General features: G+C 43.0%; 2 protein-coding genes across 3 annotated transcripts; one reads left to right on the top strand and one right to left on the bottom strand.

Annotated features, from left to right (window-relative positions):
- Positions 1 to 390: 390 nt before the first annotated feature.
- Positions 391 to 1,821, bottom strand: LOC146635380 (early growth response protein 1-like). Of its 2 annotated transcripts, XM_085350539.1 has the most exons (3): positions 1,695 to 1,821; positions 1,352 to 1,562; positions 391 to 1,300 (listed from the first exon to the last, which is right to left on the bottom strand). In XM_085350539.1, exons 1-3 carry the CDS (start codon positions 1,819 to 1,821, stop codon positions 391 to 393), a joined length of 1,248 nt encoding a protein of 415 aa, XP_085206665.1. The 2 variants fall into 2 exon arrangements, with proteins under 2 accessions (XP_085206665.1, XP_085206664.1); XM_085350538.1 differs by having other exon boundaries at positions 391 to 1,562.
- Positions 1,822 to 9,056: 7,235 nt separating this feature from the next.
- cyp17a2 (cytochrome P450, family 17, subfamily A, polypeptide 2) lies at positions 9,057 to 18,103 on the top strand. Its single transcript, XM_085346890.1, has 9 exons — positions 9,057 to 9,298; positions 13,150 to 13,270; positions 14,834 to 14,972; positions 15,559 to 15,788; positions 16,267 to 16,353; positions 16,705 to 16,917; positions 17,136 to 17,305; positions 17,538 to 17,641; positions 17,742 to 18,103. The coding sequence occupies exons 1-9, from the start codon at positions 9,063 to 9,065 to the stop codon at positions 18,005 to 18,007; spliced, it is 1,566 nt and encodes a 521-aa protein (XP_085203016.1). The 5' UTR covers positions 9,057 to 9,062; the 3' UTR covers positions 18,008 to 18,103.
- The last annotated feature ends 1,257 nt before the right edge of the window (positions 18,104 to 19,360 follow it).

The raw sequence follows: 19,360 nt of genomic DNA, 5'->3' as shown, positions 1-19,360 counted from the left end.
CATGCAGAAAAGTCACAGGTTGGTATTTTACAGGAGAAACCTCCCAGCGGGCAGCGGACTGCTCCTTTAACAGTCCACCACAGTAAGCAGGCAGGCGGGCGCAGACAGGAAACACGTCAGTGGCACCTGCGGTACAGCCCTCTCCTGTGCGGCCCTGCTCACAGTCCAGCTGCAGGACCGCGCTTGCGCATGCGCCCTGAGAGGAACCAAAACGTGCACTTGGTAGTCCCCCGAACACCTGTAAACGCCTGGCACGTCCTCCTCCTCTTTCGGGTCCAGCCAAAATCGTCCACGATGTGACGTTATGTGGAAAGGTGTCTCGGACGCTTTCCGGTCGACGGTTCAAATCCTGAAGCTCTGAGTGAGCTCGTCTGCTGTTGTTCTTTGCTTTTAGACGCCAGGCGCGTTCAGGGCCAGGGAGTAGGCGGCCATCATCTGTGCGCGCAGCTGCTGCTTGACATGCACGCGCCCGTGCCTTTTTCTCTCGTCGCTGCGCGCGAACCTCTTTCCGCACACGTCGCAGGAGAAGGGCTTCTCTCCGGTGTGCGTGCGAGTGTGCGTGGTCAGGTGGTCGCTGCGGCTGAAGCTGCGCGCGCAGATGGTGCACTGGAACGGCTTCTGTCCCGTGTGGATGCGCACGTGCCTGTTGAGCTCGTCGGAGCGCGAGAAGCGGCGCTCGCAGCCCTGCACGGAGCACGGGAACGGCTTCGCCTTCGGCCCCCCCTTCGCGGGGGCTCGCCTGCCTCCGCGCGACAGCTTGGGGGCTGCTGCCGCGTGCACGCCGCCGATGTTGACTATCGGGAACACGCCCTGCAGGAGGGAGGAGAGCAGCTGGGAGTCGAGGGTTGAGGGGAGGGAGGAGGGGGCGCAGTGGAGGTCGCTCCCGCTCTGCACGAGCTCCGTCTTTATCGGCGGTCTGTTGATGACGTAGCTGCCGGAATCTCCCCCGGTAACGGGAGCGGCGGACAGGCTCTTCAGCCAGTCCTCCAGCCCCAGCGGCTCCTGCTTCACCTCGCATGCGGGCTTCAGGTCTCCCTGTGCGGCGTCAGCGCTCAGCAGCGAGTCGATTAGATCCGCCACATCTACCTGTTGCTCCAGAGCTGACAGCGGCAGGAGCGAGTCCGCGCTGGAAGGGTACAGCGCGTCGTTTCCGGCTGTGGAGAGCGGCTCACACCCGCTGCTGCAACTGGAAGCCACAAACTCGCTCTTGACCACAGCTGGCAGGGAAGCGGAGGTGGAGGGCAGCTGCTGGGCGGCAGGCAGGGGTGGAGGGAGGTCCAGGACAGGTGCTGGGGCGAAGCTGGAGGCTGCAGAGGTGGTGGAGGTGATGGTGTTGGTGGCGGGCTGCTGCTGCTGCTGCTCCATCTCTGTGCAGATTCCCACGATCTCTGTGATCATGTTGAGGATCGCGTCCGCGGTGCTGCTCAGTCCCGCCGGTGCCGCCTCCGGCTCCGCGAAAAAGCTGCCGGTGTAGCCGAGGGAGGGCGAGAGCGTGTCCGAGGAGCAGTCGCTGAAGTCGGAGAAGAAATCTGAGTCAGAGGCGTCGGTGCCCGGAGAGAAAACTGGAGAGAGAGAGAGAGAGAGAGGGAGGGAGAGAGGGGGCGTTACTGTCATTGCATAATCAGCGGGCAGCCTCCTCGTCACACATCAGTCACAGGTGCAAACATCTGGCACAGCTGCTCTATCACACTCACCTTGGCAGAAAGGTGATCCCACGTCCGAGTCTGCGGGGTCGCTGAGGCTCGAGCCCACACTGTCCACCCAGGCGCTGCACGCGTCCTCAAACTCCGACATGAAGCTGTCCTCGCGTTCCAGAAGCATTTTTACACGAATCACAAACAAAAATCCAGTAAAAACGTAAAGCTGCTGGGCTCGTGCTGCCGGGATTCCCTTTAAAAACGATAATCCGGCGGTTAATCCGGAGCGGGTCGGTTAGTCCACGCTCTGAGGCTGAGGATGCTGAAGATGCTGAGGATGCTGGGCTCCCTGCGCTTTTATACTCTCCGTCTCCTAGGTAACTCCCGTCCGGGCCTTATTGGTCGACACCGGCGCGAGGGATTCCCCCCGCCGCGACGCTTCGTAGCTGCCCAAATATGGGCAGCATCCGGCCGTGACGGCGGGTATCCCCCATGCCTTAAAAGGACAGGCGGCAGAGCGACGTAGAGCTAGAGGAGAGAGGGGTTTCCTCCACTGCGGCAAGACAGGAGTTACACAAGCAGAGGAGGAGATGGAGGAGGAGAGGAGCGGGCTGTTTTTGAAGCTGGAGTTCCAAGTTAGGAGCATTTGGCCTCGCGGGGAGACTGAGGCTGTGACCGGTGTCAGTGAAGTTTGTTTTGAGGACAAAGAGGCTGCTGCTCTGCTCAGACCTGCAGGTAAACACAGTCCGCAGTGCTGCAGAAGGGTCGAGAGACACCCAGAGGAAACACGGAGAGCGATAAAGAGAGAGGGTGGCATGATTACATGTTAGTGACATTCCTGCACAGCCTCGTTCTGGCTCAGCTGCGGTGATGTTGTCTCCATGGAGATGAGGGAGATTCAGGGCATGCGTTATGTAAAAGGAGCAGAGTTTACTTAGATTTTTATTTTTTATTTGATGTTGTTTGTACATTTTTCTACATAAAGCCACACAGACTGCAGCTTAATGACAACTACAGTAAAGCATTAAAATACTGAAGGTGGCTGGTGATATCAGTGCTCAGGGAGGCATCCATCCATCCATCCATCCATCCATCCATCCATCCATCCATCCATCCATCCATCCATCCTCGATTCAGCTGTCACAGACAGGAGGACAAATAGAATCATTTACCCATATACCCTGCTGATTAAGATTGTGTTTGAGCGCTGGTTGGTGGTGTGCACATTTCTGTGTGTGCACATTTATAAAATAAAAGCACAGCAGGACCAGTGGCCTCTACGGCTCCACACAGAAGTTATGTGGGTGTGACATGTCCACATGTGAGTGTCTGCCTCGGTTCAAAATTAAATTTAGTCATTAAAGGATGAACCAGAGGCTCCGAGTGGACATCAGCGACCTCTGCTATAAGAGTTTGAAGCCTAATTTTAAAAGCAGAGCTAGTGTCTGTCTGCTGAACCCAGTCTGGGAGCTGTGGCCTGAAAGCTGAAGGCCTGTCATTCTACTTTTTATTAGTCTAGGAACAACAAGTAAGCCTGCAGTCTAAGATTGAAGTGCTCTAATGGGACAATATATTTCCATGAAGATATGACAGGGTCTGATTATTAAAGAGCTTGTATGTGAGGAGCAGGATTTTAAATTCTGGATTTAACAGGGAGCCAATGAAGGAAAGCCAATGTGGGAGAGATTTTAGAAGAACGCAATCAATAATTTTTGATGTGTGACAGTCAAAACATTATGACTCTTGTCCCTGATTACAAAGACCAAACTACATCCTCTGATAGGTTAGTGTTAGGGTGATCAGCAATGGCGACTGAATTACAAGGAGCCTCGATACACCAAATTTGGGCTAAGTGTGCTGTCAGGGTGAGGTAAAGAGAAGTAAATATTCGAATAATTTTAATAAAGGAGCCCATCTCACATTTTACAGAGACTACCTACAGTACATATACACATGAGTTTTACATCTTATCATCTTATACTAATATCACTTAAAAAAGTGAAACACATATAATATAATTAACTAATAGCATTAGTTAATATTAATTATTATTATTAGCACACTATAGTGCTGCATTATGATTATTTTAACCTGAAAGAAGAAATATAACATTAAGTTAAAAACACAAGGTGGAAAAAGATTTTAATAAAAAGTTATTAGTTTCAAACTATGAAACAAATGACATACGGTCATGTTGAATATAAAGTTTTCACAGGACTCTTAACAGTCATGGCAAAACAAAATAGCTCCCAGGGGGTGATTATCAGATGCATTTGATTAAATGATCATCAGGAAGTCCGAGCACATCTATAAAAGCAGAAGTTTTACACATTTGCAGGTCTGGAGCATTCAGCTGTGTTCCCACATCCAAGAAATTCACTGTGAGTTCAGACCCTCTGATGATCAGGGAAACTGCAAAATATCCAACTCTACAGGCCTCAGTCAGCATGTTAAACAGTGAAGTTCATGACGGTACAAATAAAAAAACTAGTTGTTTGGAAGCAGAAAGCCTCTTCACTCTAAAAAGAACAGAAGGTGCTCCTGAGCAAACCGCAAAACTTCTGGAACGACGTCCTTTAGACAGATGGGACCAAAATGATGTTGTGTGGAGCAAATCAGCACGAACACCTCAGACCAACAGTCAGCGAGGTGGTGGGGAGGTGATGATTTGCGCACCTTGCAGTCACTTGGTCCGTCATGAATTCCTCTGTGTACCAAAGTATGCTCGAGTCTAACGTAAGGCCATCTGTGTGACAACTAAAGCTTGGCTGAAACTGAGACATGGAACAGGATGATGATCACATGCACAGCAGCAAATCTACAACAGATTCCCTGAATATTAAAAGAGTCAGTGCAGCAGCGGTCAGGTCAAAGTCCAGACCTTCAGAGAGCTGTGCACGAACCTCAGTGACCTGAAGCAGAGAAGACAAAGTCATAGAGAAAATAATCACTTTAGCTTATTGCTGCTAAAGGTGGTTCAACTAAGCTAAGATCAAACCCAGCCCTCAATTAAAAAAACTGATTAAAAACAGAAAACTGTGCAACAAACAACAAACAGCTGCTCTCATTTCTGCTGAAAACATCTCTGACATATTTCAGAAAAGTGCCCAAACTTTTCAGATACTTTTTCTTTGACCTTCAGCATCGCTCTAAGTGTAAGCATACAACAAAGTTAGGAGCACTGCTCAATTTAGTGTATACAGAAAAACATAAATGAAATATGTTATATGCTATCATAAATAAAAATAAATGAATGAATAGGTAATATTAGTATAACAACACCCTGAATGTGTAACTCTTTCTGATGGGAGGGTTTAGCTCAAGTCTCTGAGTATGCTGTTAGACCAAACAGACAAGCTTCATTTTTTAGTTTAACTTTTACTTCCACACATTCAGAGTATTCCCCGGGAGCATCTGGTGGCTTTCAGAGGAACTGCGGCTTCGGGCATTTTTAGCACCCTCTGTTCTGTATATTCATATTTAATCAGCTCGGGTTCTGGTGCTGCTTACGTTTGTGAGTGTTTGGATCCCGGGTGACTAAAATAAGCCCGATCACATCGGCGTGAGAGCGTTCAGGCGACAGGGCTGCAAAAAACAGTCAGCTGACGATGCAGAGAGAAGAGAGAAGGAAGCTATATCAAGAAAGATGATGGAAGAGGGAGTGTGTGTGGGCGAAGTAAGAGAGGCTGTTGCCATGGCACTCTGCCACCTCCTGTTCCCTCCACCTGTTACAAATAACACACTGCGATGGAGACATTAATGTGGCGTCAGAAGCGCTGCGGCCTTCAGTTTCTGTCATCTGCAGCCACTGACTCACACTCCGTACAGTATGTGGCTGCTTTAGATTTTCCAGATTCTCCTACATCGCAGAGGCATCTCATTGGCCCCAGACTCATCCTGCAGCAGGACAGCAAGCCCTAGCATCCAGCCACAGTCACAAAGAACCAAATTCAACTGCGAGAGGAATGAGATTTGTGCTCTTTCAGGTTCTCAAGAGCACAAATCTTAACATCATGGCGTCTAAAATCAACCGAGCCCTGCATGACGAGTCCACCACCAACTTCAAAATGTGGGGCACAAGTGTGTTTTGTACCTTACTCTGTAAGAAGGTGGTTATTTAATAAAAAGTCCTTATTTTGTTCTGAATTTACATTTAGAGCCTAAAACTTTCCATACTCCTGTAGCGAAGGACTATAAGGAAAAACTAAAGGAGTCCAAGCACTGATCCAAAAACCATTTGCTGACTCTGGATGGCATTACCTTCACCTCCAATACACTGTGAAAAATCTTGGAGTCGGTTTTGACCAGGATATGTCCATCAGTGCACATATTAAACAAATACGTAGGACTTCTTTCTTCTATTTGTGCAAAATTTCTAAAATTAGAAATATCCTGTCTCAGAGTGTCTACTGTAATTCATTATTATCAGGATGTCCTAAAAACTCACTGAAAAGCCTTCAGTTAATCCAAAATGCTGCAGCAAGAGTCCTGACAGGGACTAGAAAGAGAGAGCATATTTCTCCTGTTTTGGCTTCCCTTCATTGGCTTCCTATTAAATCCAGAATTGAATTCAAAATCCTGCTCCTCACATACAAGGTCTTAAATAATCAGGCCCCATCTTATCTTAATGACCTTGTAGTACCATATCACCCTATTAGAGCACTTCGCTCTCGCTCTGCAGGCCTACTTGTTGTTCCTAGAGTATTTAAAAGTAGAATGGGAGGGAGAGCCTTCAGTTTTCAGGGCCCTCTTCTGTGGAACCAGCTTCCAGTTTGGATTCAGGAGACAGACACTATTTCTACTTTTAAGATTAGGCTTAAAACTTTCCTTTTTGCTAAAGCATATAGTTAGGGCTGGACCAGGTGACCCTGAATCCTCCCTTAGTTATGCTGCAATAGACATAGGCTGCCGCGGGATTCCCATGATGCATTGAGTGTTTCCTTTCCAGTCACCTTTCTCACTCACTATGTGTTAATAGACTTCTCTGCATTGAATCATACCTGTTATTAATCTCTGTCTCTCTTTCACAGAATGTCCTTGTGTTGTCTTCCTCCCTCCAGCCCCAGCCGGTCATGACAGATGGCCACCTGGGTGGTACAGGAAGTTTCTTGCTGTTAAAAGGGTGTTTTTCCTTCCCACTGTCACCCAGTGCTTGCTCATAAACAGTGTTGGGAAGGTTACTTTTAAAATGTATTCCACTACAGATTACAGAATACATGCCCCAAAATGTATTTTGTAATGTATTCCTATAAGTTGCTCACTGAGAGTAGGCTAACGTATTTTTGAATATCATGAATGTACTATTGCTGTGTGATTTATTACTGTTACTGAAGGTTACTCCCCATACCAATACCAATTTAAATCTTAACATAAAATGAGTAACAGTAGGGTGGACGAAAGGCTGCACTTTTTGCAGTCATCTCGTATAGAAAACCATTTCTGTATCAGTAATATGTTTTCTTTTTGTCTGTTAATAATCATGTGGAACTGCACATGATTATTTGCAGCTAGCAGGTTGTTAATGCTATCCATCAAGTCTAAAAACAGCATGTTAATACATGGAGATCCTGAAGGCTGCTCCAAAAATGATCAGCTTATACTTTAAATATTTGTTCAGTTCTCTTCCAAACCAGCTGTCTATTGTAAGTTTTGAGTGCTTAAAGTGTTCTAACATCCCATGTTTGTTTTTATTCAGGTACAAATTTGCACTGCTTTTATTAAGAGATGAAGCTTGTGTTTCTGTCATGTAGTGATTGTGGTTAACTGTATGAAGCTTATTAGATATTATGAAACCAATGATATTTTTAAATTATCTTTTTTTTTTAAAAGAAACCTACTACATCATCTGTAATTTTTTTATGTCATGTGTAATTTCCATTGCAAATATTAATCACAGTTAAATTACGAGTCAGTCTAACCTCAGCTAACGCCAGCTAATAATGGCAGATACTGAAGTTTCGCCCATCCCATTCATCTTATGAAGTGGTGTCGGAATTTCCAAGTAAGAAAAGCATTCCTGCCCGTGTACCGCTGGCTCTGAGTCCATTGTGTAACTGAGGCCACCAACATTAACAGAATACTTACATTAGAGCCTCTTATTATGTCTTTTGTTTGGGTTTTGGGCAATCAGAATCCAAATCAGAGAAACTGCATTAATCCCAGATGGAAATTGAGTAAAAAAATAAATAAATAAAAATGATTCAAACCCCAGCCAGCAGCCCTTAACCATGTGTCATATGAGTGCATGATCAGCCAACTGAGCTAAAGTGGACCCAACTCTGTTTAATCACCAAAATTGGAGAAGCGATAGAGAGGGGATAGCCTAACATATGAAACAGGAAATGACTGCAAAAGGTGGTATTCTAAATAAAGCATTGTTTGATTGTTGGTGTTTTCTCTGTATTATTACACAATCTTTACTGTACAATACAAAACACCTTGAAGTGACTGTTGTTGTGATTTGGTGCTATATAAATAAAACTGAATTGAAATTGAATATGTGCCTTTTTGACTCTCTGAAATGTTCATGGAGTTAACCTGAGGTCCAGTAATAAGTGCTACACGGGTCTTTATATAAGAACAGAAACAGACTTTTCCCGTATCACTGTACCACAGAGTTACTCAAACAAGAGTCAAATTAAAAAGAGACCACAATGAAGCCAAAAACAAAGCTCAAAACTAGTTTTTAAAACAAGTTAATTTGTCAAACACAACATAACAAATATAATTAAGCAACAACAGACAGCATAATACAAACTCACATAAGTATACACAAACACACACACCATCTCATTTTGTGTCATTATAATAAATATAAATATATAATAAATATGATGTAAAATGGTAGTTTAGAGTGAGTCTCAAACAGTCCATGGTTAAAGGCGTTTTATTTTGAAACCCTTCAGCTTTAGAGCAGCAGTTGTAAATGTTTGCTGAGCCTCCTGTGGACATTCGGGTATCTGTGCTGCTGCTGAACAAACAGACAACGAATGATAGACTAATAACAGTAACAGCTCGTTAACACATTAATAAGTGCTTTGAAACGCTCACAAATCCACTGGTGTGCATCTGGCATGTGGTCCATTGATTTACAGCTATCCAGGAGATAAATTCGAATATCACCTTGAAGTTTCATCCTGTGGTGAAACAGAACAAACTGACTTGGATGAAACCCACTGACGAGGTCGTATTCTCCTTTAAGGTTGCTATGGGAACCAGATATGCAGCTTGATAACATCAAGGTTGTCGAACCAACATAAACACCCGCCAGCGAGCGCACACACACATTCACGGTCATACGTAAGTAACAAAAACAACTCCCGCATACACACACAGCGACCTCTCCAAGGTTTTTTTGTGCGTGTAAGAGGTTAAAGCCGGGGCTCTCCAGCGTCTCCCTGCACTCTCCTCCACCTCACCGCAGACATGCTCACCTGTCTCCTCTCATTCCTGTCTCCTTCGCTCTCTCCCTCTGTCCTTATCACCCTTTTTACTGTCGTAGTGGTCGTCCTGTTCTTGACCACATGCCGGCTCGTTCCTGTAACCGAACCCTCGGCTCGGGGCTCCATCCCCTGCCTGCCACGGCTCCCCTTCCTGGGCAGTCTCCCCTGGCTTGGAGGAGGCCTCCCACCTCATCTCCTCTTCACGCAGATGTCCCACAGGTGAGATCGGCATGTTAATTTTCTGGTCGTGAGTTTGGTCACGAGTTTTGTCAGGAGGAATCAGTCATGTTTACAAGACAGCAATCAGTCACAGATATGGAAGGACTGGTTCATTTTTAGGGACACTTTGGCAGGACCTTTTAACGTGTAGTCATGTTTGAGAAGACTAGTTAATGTTAGTCGGCAAATATTCCTTCAGTTGGGGGACAAAATAAGTGGAAAACCTAGTGCATGTTTAGGAAGACAAACTATACAAATATGTATATCTTTGGGGGACTACTACTACTACTTATCATGGAATGAGTAGTTGATGTTTGAGAGGAATACTTAATATTAACTTTAGTAGCAGGGCTGGACTGGGACAAAAAATCGGCCCAGACATTTTGACTGGTGACCGGCCCACCAGGTATTATAGGAAAAACCACAAATCCTCTGAATGAAAACAAACGCCGTTGTCACAGTGATGTACACTGTCTTGTTGGTATATATGTATCAATCTAATAAACTTAAACCTACACCATCCTCCCTATTCTGGTATTCTAAACAGTACCTGAAAGTAGACTGCTTGGTCGAGTTAACCTCCTGAACTATCTACAACACATGGTGAAAACCTGAAATTAAGACGGAGAAGACTAGAGGTGAGACATGATCATTACTGATTACTGATGACAGATTTAGATATATTTCCATAAACCATTCATTTACCACATCAATAAACAGCATGGCAGGGCAAAATATTTTTTCTAACATGGCAACCTTTAAAAAGTGAAAGGAGACAGAAAGACAGGTGAGAAAGAATAAAGCTTAAGTGACTTTTTGATGGCATTTTACACACAGTACTGGTGCAGTATCTAGAAAATGTGGGAAAATACTGGCATCATGTACAGTACTTAGCTACTCAAAAAATTACTATGTACAATAATGGATTTCTATATTTTACATCAGATGAAAAGGTTTGTTGTAAGATTCAGATAATTATTTATTCAAAGTTTTTTGATGACATAACAAAGAAAAGTATTTCTTTGTGCCCCCCTCTCCCTGTTAATGCCCTACATGCCCACCTGGCAACACTTTGCTAGATCCACCCCTGCAAAGTTACCAGCTGTCAGCTACCTAAAAAAGGATCCTGGTGTTATTTGTCTCTCAGAAACAGTTCATAACTTCCCTTCAACTCATTCATGTCACCTAAAAGGTAAACCTGTTTCTTCATCACAGCTCTGATGATTCAGTAAGGACATCTCCTGGTTTCATCTTCATGTTTCCCTCTCACCAGATAACCAAACCGACATCATGACCAGCAGCTTTACAGCTGTGGCTCCAGCAAACATCAGCTGATACTAGAAATTAATATTAAATAAATTCTAACAACAGCTGATCAAGCTTAAACGTGCTGCTGTTGTTTAGCGCGACATCCGCTGGTTTCCTCTTTCTGGCGCAAAGTGGGCGATAAACAAACAAGAGAGAAAAGCCGATCAGCTGATCATTGATCAGTTTTATGATTGAAGTAGAAACAGGAGAGGGAGGGGGGAGAGAATGAGAGAGGAAGAGGCAGCTGTGCAGCATAAAGACAGAATAAATCCAGCTTTGTGTCCGTGACAAACTGTTCCTTTTCACCTCAATACCAAACGCACAATATTTTCTCTGAATACAAGGCGACTCTGTTTTTTACGGGACAGTTGGAAACTCTAATAACTAACCTTATAAATAAAATAAGATAAAACAAGTTCAACATCAATAAAATCATAGCACCCGCCCAGCTGTATAGAAACTCCGTCATGCTAGCTACTCGAGTTATTGTAACTGACTGTAAAAAGTCAGCATAACGAAAATAAACTACACTTAAACTTTATATCTGACCCAGATAGACTGCAGGTCATAACTTCTTACCTGAAGTTCAGTTCACCACCTCAGGTCTCTGCTCCTCCTGCCTTTCCGTCATCCACCTGCCAGCGTGTTGCACCTGCTGGCCTCCACCACTTGCTAATGTTACTGAATCTGTGGAAGCTCCGCAATAGCCACCACCAAACAGTCATTTTTACACATCTCCCTTCATCTGGCCAATCCACCACCTCAAGTTCAAGTTCAAGTTCAAATTTTATTCGCCACATGCAGGTTGCCCAGACCCGCCTCGTGTTCCCAGGAGGCAACAAGCATCGAAGGCATTGGAAGGAGGGGGGGATATGTGAGTGCTTATCAGTGTAAGTGTATGTGTGAGCGTGTCCATAGTTCAGCTGAGACAGTGTCCTTCACCCTATCAGGCTAAGTAAACAGTCTACCAGCCAACCCAGGTGGCCTTGCATGGGATGGGAAGAATAGTCATCACACAGTCGTTATCAGGGAGTTTTTGTTCGGCTCCAGCCTTGGGCCCGTGCAGCTGGCACCGTGGTGTCCGCATGTTGAATATTGTTGATTTTTCTTTTATGCAAGCAGCTCAGGAGAACCGCGAGCCTCCCCATGATGGTATCAAACTTCTGTTCCGTGGTGTTGTCATTCTTGTGATTCTGAGACCCCACAACATGCAGTGAGCCGTTCTGTGATGTGATCCAACTTTCGCTCAAGGGTCTCATTTTGAGCAGGCCTCTCTTTGATGTATCCCAATATACGCTCAATGGTGTTATTTTGAGTCTTCACGGCAGCTGTAAGCGTCTCCAAGATGTTAACCATGCTGCGTTCGTTGTGAGAGGCCGCGCCTCGTCCCGTCGCTTCGATTCCAGCGGTCAGCCTTGGGGGGGGGGGGGGGGGGGGGGGGGGGGCGGTTTGAACAGCCGGTTCCGCTGTCTTAATTCTCCGATAAGCCAGGGCCAAGCAAACTCCGATCAGCAAGAACCCTGTTATCATGGTTCCGCATAGGTAGATATCTTCAGCGTCCTCGATCGACAGTCCCGCCAGGCACATGATCCTCCAGTTCTGCCACCCGTCCATCGTGTATCCGGCAGGGAAAGTCCCTCCAGGGCACTCGGGCTCTCCCGAGCCCAGACTTCTCATTGAGAAAAGGGTGTCAATAGCATTCAGAGACCAGTTGATCAAATCCATAATTCTCTTTTAGGTTTTAGAAACAGACAGTGAGAGACGGTTCAAGGGAAAGTAATGCACACGAGACAAGACAAGGACACAAGAGGCTAAGCAGGGAAGATAAGGGGAAGGAGGAGAGGAGAAAAAGTGAGACTGCCTTCACCGAGAGCCAAACGAGAAACACCTTTCAGTGTTTATACCATTATGGGAAAAAAAAAAACCATCGGCCCATAAAAACGAAAAATGCCCAGTATGCCCGATGGCCAGTCCAGCTATGTTTAGTAGGTAAATGTTTGTGTGGAGGACTAGTTAAATTTCAGGAGTAACGTTCATCAGCCCATGTTCACTGTAGAAGTTTAATGTTTGGAAGGACTAGTTAATTTTTGTAAACAAGTATACATGTGTTGATGGGGACTAGTTCATATATCTATATATATATATATATATATATATATATAGATATATATATATATATATATATATATATATATATATATATATATATATATATATATATATAAATCCATAAATCCATAAATCCATAAATCCATTATGGAAGTACTGGTTAATGTTTGGGAGGACTAGTTAAAGGATAGGAGGACAGGTTAATGTTTGTAAGTATGCATTCATTATTGGAGATCTAGATAATGTTGAGGAGGACAAGTAAATGTTAGTGATGTAAATATTAAATGTTAAATAAATATAGTAAATATTTATGAGTGGGGGAGGATGAGTTAGTGTGTATAAGGACAATTTACTGATTACTATGACTAGTTAGTGTATCTCAATTCACTGTGGTCACGTTTTTATGCATCAGTGTCCGCACTGTTCCATTTCAGGTATGGGCCTCTGTTTGGGCTCTACCTCGGTCCTCACTACACTGTGGTCATAAACAGCCATCAACATGCCAGAGAGGTTCTGATGCAGAAAGGCAAGGACTTTGCTGGACGGCCGAGCATGGTGAGACATGCAGATGTAAAGACAGAGAAAATACCCACATGATATTCTGTTCCAACAATTGCCCAGATTCTTCAATTTAATTATGTTTTTGCAGCTTGAAGGGCATAAAGAGGGTATATGGAGGTTCATGATCTAAATTTAATTTTAACTGGACTGGTTAGTTTCTAAAGTGGGAAATGATTTTAGGCTCTTTAGTGTTTGATTTTCTGGATTTTTTCTGGAATACTTTGGGTTTTAGGCTGTTGGTTAGACCCTTTGGTACTTAATGACACTCATGTCTTATGTGATCTGTGATAATTGAGAAATAATTTTATTCAGTTTGATAAAATTTCATTTCAACAACTGCTCCCTAAAAGAGCTTTACATTATAGGGTAATGACTCTAAAGAGCCCCCAACAATCATATCGTTATCCACCAAGCGCTTGGCGAAGGAAGGAAAAACTCCCTTTTTGTAACCTGTATATATATTGATAATGACCAGAATTCTTCAATTCTTCACTATAGCTTTAGTGTACTGCTCTCCTTGTGTGTGCAGGTACACAATTCACGCAGCCAGCCAAACTCCATTTGAAAGAATACGTGAGTCAGCATATAGCGTCCAAGCTCCAGGTGCTTTATTTTACATTGCACCGCCATACACCATTGAATCTGAGGGAAACTAAAACATAAGAAGAAATAATACAATAGTAAGGTGATTAACACAATGATATATTACAAATGCCATTATCTACTCTATAGCAAGTCAAGGCTAGCAACAAAAGACAAAGACATATTCATGTAATAGGTCATCCTATGTATACATGACATGTGGTTAGCTTAGCAAATTTAGCAAATGTTACTAAAATATGGCTCTATACTGTTAAGTCAACAAGTACTTACAGACGCTGCTTTCGAAGGCATAAACAAGAAAGAGGATTGCAGTGGATAACTACAGGAACCCTTCAGCACATGTGAACCTGCTTACCCTAACTAACATGGTCATCTTCCTGTTCTGGGTCAAAGTGCATGTCACATTAACAACAATTTACAAGGCCCAGTAGGGGGCAATAAACTCAAGGCAGAACATCCAGTTTATGGAACATTTTACCTAAATCAAAAAACTATATAACTCATATTTCATTTTACAAAAATTATTATTATTTTTTTTACAAAGTTTATTTGAGGTTAACGCTTATCCATAATTATAAACCCTTCACCTTTACTGTACTTCCCACCCTTAATTAAACACATGTGAAGTCTTTCATTAAGATGCCCCTAGCTTAGTGAGAACCTCAGTAATGTAACTGTTACGTAATGTGGATTTTCCTATGTATATTTCATGCCTGTAAACCATTTCACAGCTACTCTGATGTGAAAAACACAACAGAAGAAAAACCCACTGCATTTTTAGAAAACCCTTCACAGAAATAATACTGTTGGTTTTCGTCCTTGGTGTCAGGTCAATGTCATTTCCTGTCTCTGTGCTGCTCTCAGCAGTGTCCTTGTCTGAATATTTTTCTTCCATTTTATTTTGAAGTACTGTTTTGAAACTGTTCTTACATTCATCCTTGTTTTTCCCTGCAGGTCACCACCAACCTGCTGACCAGAGGAGGCAAAGACATCGCATTTTCAGACTACACCCCTCTCTGGAAGCATCACCGTCGCCTCGTCCACAACTCCTTCACTCTGTTCGGAGAAGGAACAACTCGATTGCAAGACATCGGTACTTGGCTCCATCCTGCCACTTGATTTTAATTCACCCATCTGTTTCGTAAAAAAAAACAAAACAAAACCCCACACTTCTAATATTTTAACAGGTTTAGCTGAAGTACACTGCTGTTTGACAGGCAAAGTAAAAAATATTCATCAAAATCAGCATCAAGCTAACGTAAACCTAAATAGCCTTCAGGTTGGCATGGGAATTCAGAAGAAATGTTTAATATAAGGCAAAAAGGAAATGCTTTTTCAAATGTGCCAGTTTATGTTGATTGTTTGATGGATATAAACAGCATGTAACTCCATAGACTATAAATAGTTCATTCAGAATATGAAGAAACAGACTTTTAGTTTTTTTTAAATGTCTCTGTATTGTACTGAAGCGATACCTACTGATGCTGGCAAAGGGTCAGGCAGTACTTTTATGTACAACCACTTCCTACCACAAGACAGTGCAGCGACTCTCTGTAACCCTGATTTATGGTACCTTCAGAAAAACCTTTAATTTCAAAAGTGTTTTTTTGAAATTCTGATTGTGCCATTTTCTGATCTTTTTTCTTTTTCTTTACATTTTTTATCATTTCTTTCTTCAGTTCTGTCTGAGGTGGACAGTCTGTGTGTTGAGCTGTTGTCCAGCGAAAAGCAGGGGTTTGATCCATCCTCTGCAGTAACCAGAGCCGTCACGAATATTATTTGCACACTAGTGTTCAGTGCCACCTATCGACACGGCGATGCTGAGCTGCAGGAGGTGATTCAATACAACAATGGGATTGTGGAAACAATTGCCAGGGGAGGACTGGTTGACATCTACCCCTGGCTGAAGGTATAATTCTATACTTGGTACTGAGGTGCTCTGTATACAATCTTATATCCTATATCTGTTTGAAAAAAAAGAAGAAGAAAATTGCCCTTTTTGAAAAAGTCAAACTCAAACTCACTCAAACTTTATTTAAAGATGTCAACTGACAAATTAACAAATACATGTAAATATTTAACTTTAGAGAACACATTTCTTCTCACTGTGTTGCTAAAATGATCAGCTAAAACTTTCTCAAGGACTTATTGTCACCATTTGGTGACAGCTGGAGCTGTATGATTCAACTTAACCTTTACATAGAAACAAACAAAAATAAAACATGAGGACTTACTGATAAGTTGTAAAAATATGATACAAGGCCCAAATATTTGGCAGTTAAAAAAAGATCCAAAACCATCCAGTGATGGCATTTATAGTAACACAAGCAAAACATTGCTTCTTTCCTTGTCTGAATAAACTGTAAGAGTCTAACTCTATCCCGCAGGTATTCCCCAACAAGTCTCTCAGTAAATTGAAGAAGTGTATCACTATCAGAGACCAACTACTGACCCGCAAACTGCAGGAACACAAGGTAATAAACAAACTTACACTACTTTAATATAAGCAAACAGAATGGATTTTTATCATAGAAACACATCACGTAGCATCAGGAGTCACTCAAGGCTCAAAACTTGAAGATGGGTCTCTCCAGTAGGCAACGTCAGGATTTTGTCTTGGGGAAATAAGGAACACACAGCATAACAGTGTGGCATTGTGGGTATATTAAACCCTTAAAGATGAGATAAAGGTTTCAATTTATAATGTATGAAGCACGTGTTGTTGCCTGTGTTTCAAAATATATTTACATATCTTCAAACAATTCTAGAAAATTGTCTTTGATCTTGCCTGATTTTTTGTTTTGTTTTACCTGATCTGTTTTCAGTTATCAAGAAGTGACGGAGAACCACGTGACCTCCTGGATGCCTTGTTAAAGGGCCAGACTGGTGGGCAGGGTCAAAAATCTTCGGAGCCAAAAGACGACGAGTTAACTGACGACCATGTCCTGATGACAGCGGCCGAGACTTTTGGAGCTGGAGTGGAGACAACATCCACCACACTACTGTGGATTCTGGCCTACCTGTTGCATCACCCTGAGGTAGAAACATAATGTCGGTCAAAGAAATGTAAAAGAAAAGGCATTATGAGGACTTTCTGTTTATCAGCCCAACAAGAAAAACATGAAGACGTTTGGGCAGAAAACTGGCGGCATATAAGACACTTCATCTTGTGCCCTCCATCATGCTCGATGCCTTTTCTGTAGTCTTTAATTATGAATGGTCAATTTGGTCTGCCAATATGCTTCACCCACTCTAGGTCCAGGAGCGCGTGCAGAAGGAGCTGGATGAGCATGTTGGCAGTGAGCGGACTGTGACCATATCAGACCGTGGTCAGCTGCCGTACCTGAACAGTGTCATTAACGAGGGCATGAGGATCCGGCCAGTGAGTCCCGTGCTGATCCCACACACCGCTATGACCAACAGCAGGTAGACCAGTTTAAATCTGTATTGCAGCCATTGCTGATTTGTTTAGTACATTAAGTTTCTTGTTATGATGAAAATGTGAACAAGGAAACATTAGCTTATTTTCTCCATCCATTGTCTTCTGCTGAACTGAAGCACTGTTAGCTAAAAAAAGATTACAACAGAAATGCATTATAAGGTAATCTGATTGTTTTGTATAATAAGAAAACCTTAAATAACTGGGGATCTCTGGTAGCATTGGAGGCCACATTGTCAGCAAGGGGACACGTGTTTTGGTCAACATGTGGTCGATTCACCACGACCCCCATCACTGGGACAAACCTGATTTGTTCAAACCAGGTTAACAGATGCACATAAACACCAACAATGTAACTCCAGCTTTTTTTAAAAAAGAGCACCTGATCACACCACCTTCTCCTGTGTTGTCCCATCATTTCAGAACGTTTTCTTGACCACCGTGGTCAGCAGGTCACACCCTCCTCTTTCCTTCCATTTGGGGCGGGACCTCGAGTCTGCGTTGGCAAATCACTGGCTATCCTGGAGCTTTTCCTTTTCTTGTCCTCTCTGCTCCAGCGAATGAGCTTCAGGGTGCCACATGGTGCTCCTCTGCCCAACTTGCAGGGACGGTTGGGTGTGGTGTTGCAGCCATTGCCTTTTAAAGTTGTTGTTATTCCCAGGGCTGGATGGGAGGATGGAGGAAAATGACAGAGTGGAGGCAGACAGTCAGGCTGGGTGATGAGAAACAGAAACGTAAATTGCTCATTCCATGTCATTTCATCACGTGCCTCCTACTGCCCAAAATCCAAGCAAAAAAAAAAAAAAAAGGAAGAAAACCAAATTCAGGTGAAAGATACACCTCTTAATAGCAACAGAGAGAGGAATACCAGTTTGTGGTGTCTCTGCTGTCATTAGTTTTCTCACAAAAAACAAAACAAAACAAAAACAGAGAAAAAAAATGTTTTTAAATGTTTTTGTTGCATTGTTTTTTGAGGATTCATGTTTGCAAGTCCTTTATCCAATATGAAATTTTACATAAAGATGTGAATCTTAACCTTGGGATTTTTTTCAGGCAAAGGGGAGATTTTATTAAAGCTTATGAACTGTGATGGAGCCATACCATAACCATAATGCACATATAGCTAAGAGAGTAAGCTAAGCACTTCCATAACCATTAAACTAACCCATTAAACCATTATTCTAGTCAAAATATTCTATATTGTTGTTGTTCTTTAGGAAGCTCTTTGTCGTAACATACTTCCATCATATTTGGATAAAACAAAAAACACAGTTATTTTGTTAAATAAACATTGGGTAGATCTGACCAATAAACGTGTTACTAATTAGTATAAAATTATTATGAAGTATACCATATAAAGTATTAGTATAAAACTAGCAACTATCACCTGCCACTATTGCCGTTTTTAGGGGGTTTTCCTACCCGTGCAGTTTGGTCAGTTCAAGTCAAACTCTGGTTGAGAGGTGTCACACTTTGCGCTTGGTAACAGGAATGTCCTGTGGATTTTTTCCCCACATTTTGGCTCACATGATAACAGTGTTTTAATGACCCACAGGAATGCCTAAAAAAAAGTATGACCAAGAGGGGTTAAATACTCTGGGCTGTCAGTTATTTTAGAAGAATCCTCCTGGATGCAAGGCAAAACAACTTCACATAGTCCAGTTGACTTCATTTTAACCACTCAAGGTGTGTTCAGTTGTGAATATGGGCATCACACTTAGACGTGGGCCAATATGAGTGGACAGAGACCCTTTAGTGGTTTTGGTCGGGTTTCAAACAAACTCCAAAGCAGTTTTTTATAGAACCATCCGACTCAAGTACTAGGTCTATGCTGCAGTTTTGAGTTAGACGGCCCGTAGCCAGCCATGGTCTGCAATCTGGTGTGCAGCAGAGCACTACAGACACAGACTACAGTTCATCCTGAAATATCATCTAATATAATGAGTTTGTAAACTACAGGTATGAAAATGCCCTGAGAAGATTGACAAGAAATTGTTTGACTTGGTAGTTTTATGCTGAATTCCCTTCCTGACACGACAAGC

Source organism: Diplotaxodon limnothrissa, linkage group LG3, assembly GCF_057381915.1.
Source record: "Diplotaxodon limnothrissa isolate DT_005_m linkage group LG3, D_limnothrissa_male_GT1.1, whole genome shotgun sequence".
NCBI classification, from domain to species: domain Eukaryota; kingdom Metazoa; phylum Chordata; class Actinopteri; order Cichliformes; family Cichlidae; genus Diplotaxodon; species Diplotaxodon limnothrissa.
Note: the sequence above shows the minus strand (reverse complement) of the source record. Positions and strands in the feature narration are given on the sequence as shown.

Coding starts and splice junctions, on each gene's coding strand:
- LOC146635380 (XM_085350538.1), bottom strand. CDS start 1,821: ATGCTTCTGGAACGCGAGGACAGCTTCATGTCGGAGTTTGAGGACGCG. Junction 1,563..1,694: donor GGGATCACCTTTCTGCCAAG/GTGAGTGTGATA, acceptor CTCTCTCTCCAG/TTTTCTCTCCGGGCACCGAC.
- cyp17a2 (XM_085346890.1), top strand. CDS start 9,063: ATGCTCACCTGTCTCCTCTCATTCCTGTCTCCTTCGCTCTCTCCCTCT. Junction 17,306..17,537: donor ACCGCTATGACCAACAGCAG/GTAGACCAGTTT, acceptor GATCTCTGGTAG/CATTGGAGGCCACATTGTCA. Junction 17,642..17,741: donor ACCTGATTTGTTCAAACCAG/GTTAACAGATGC, acceptor CCATCATTTCAG/AACGTTTTCTTGACCACCGT.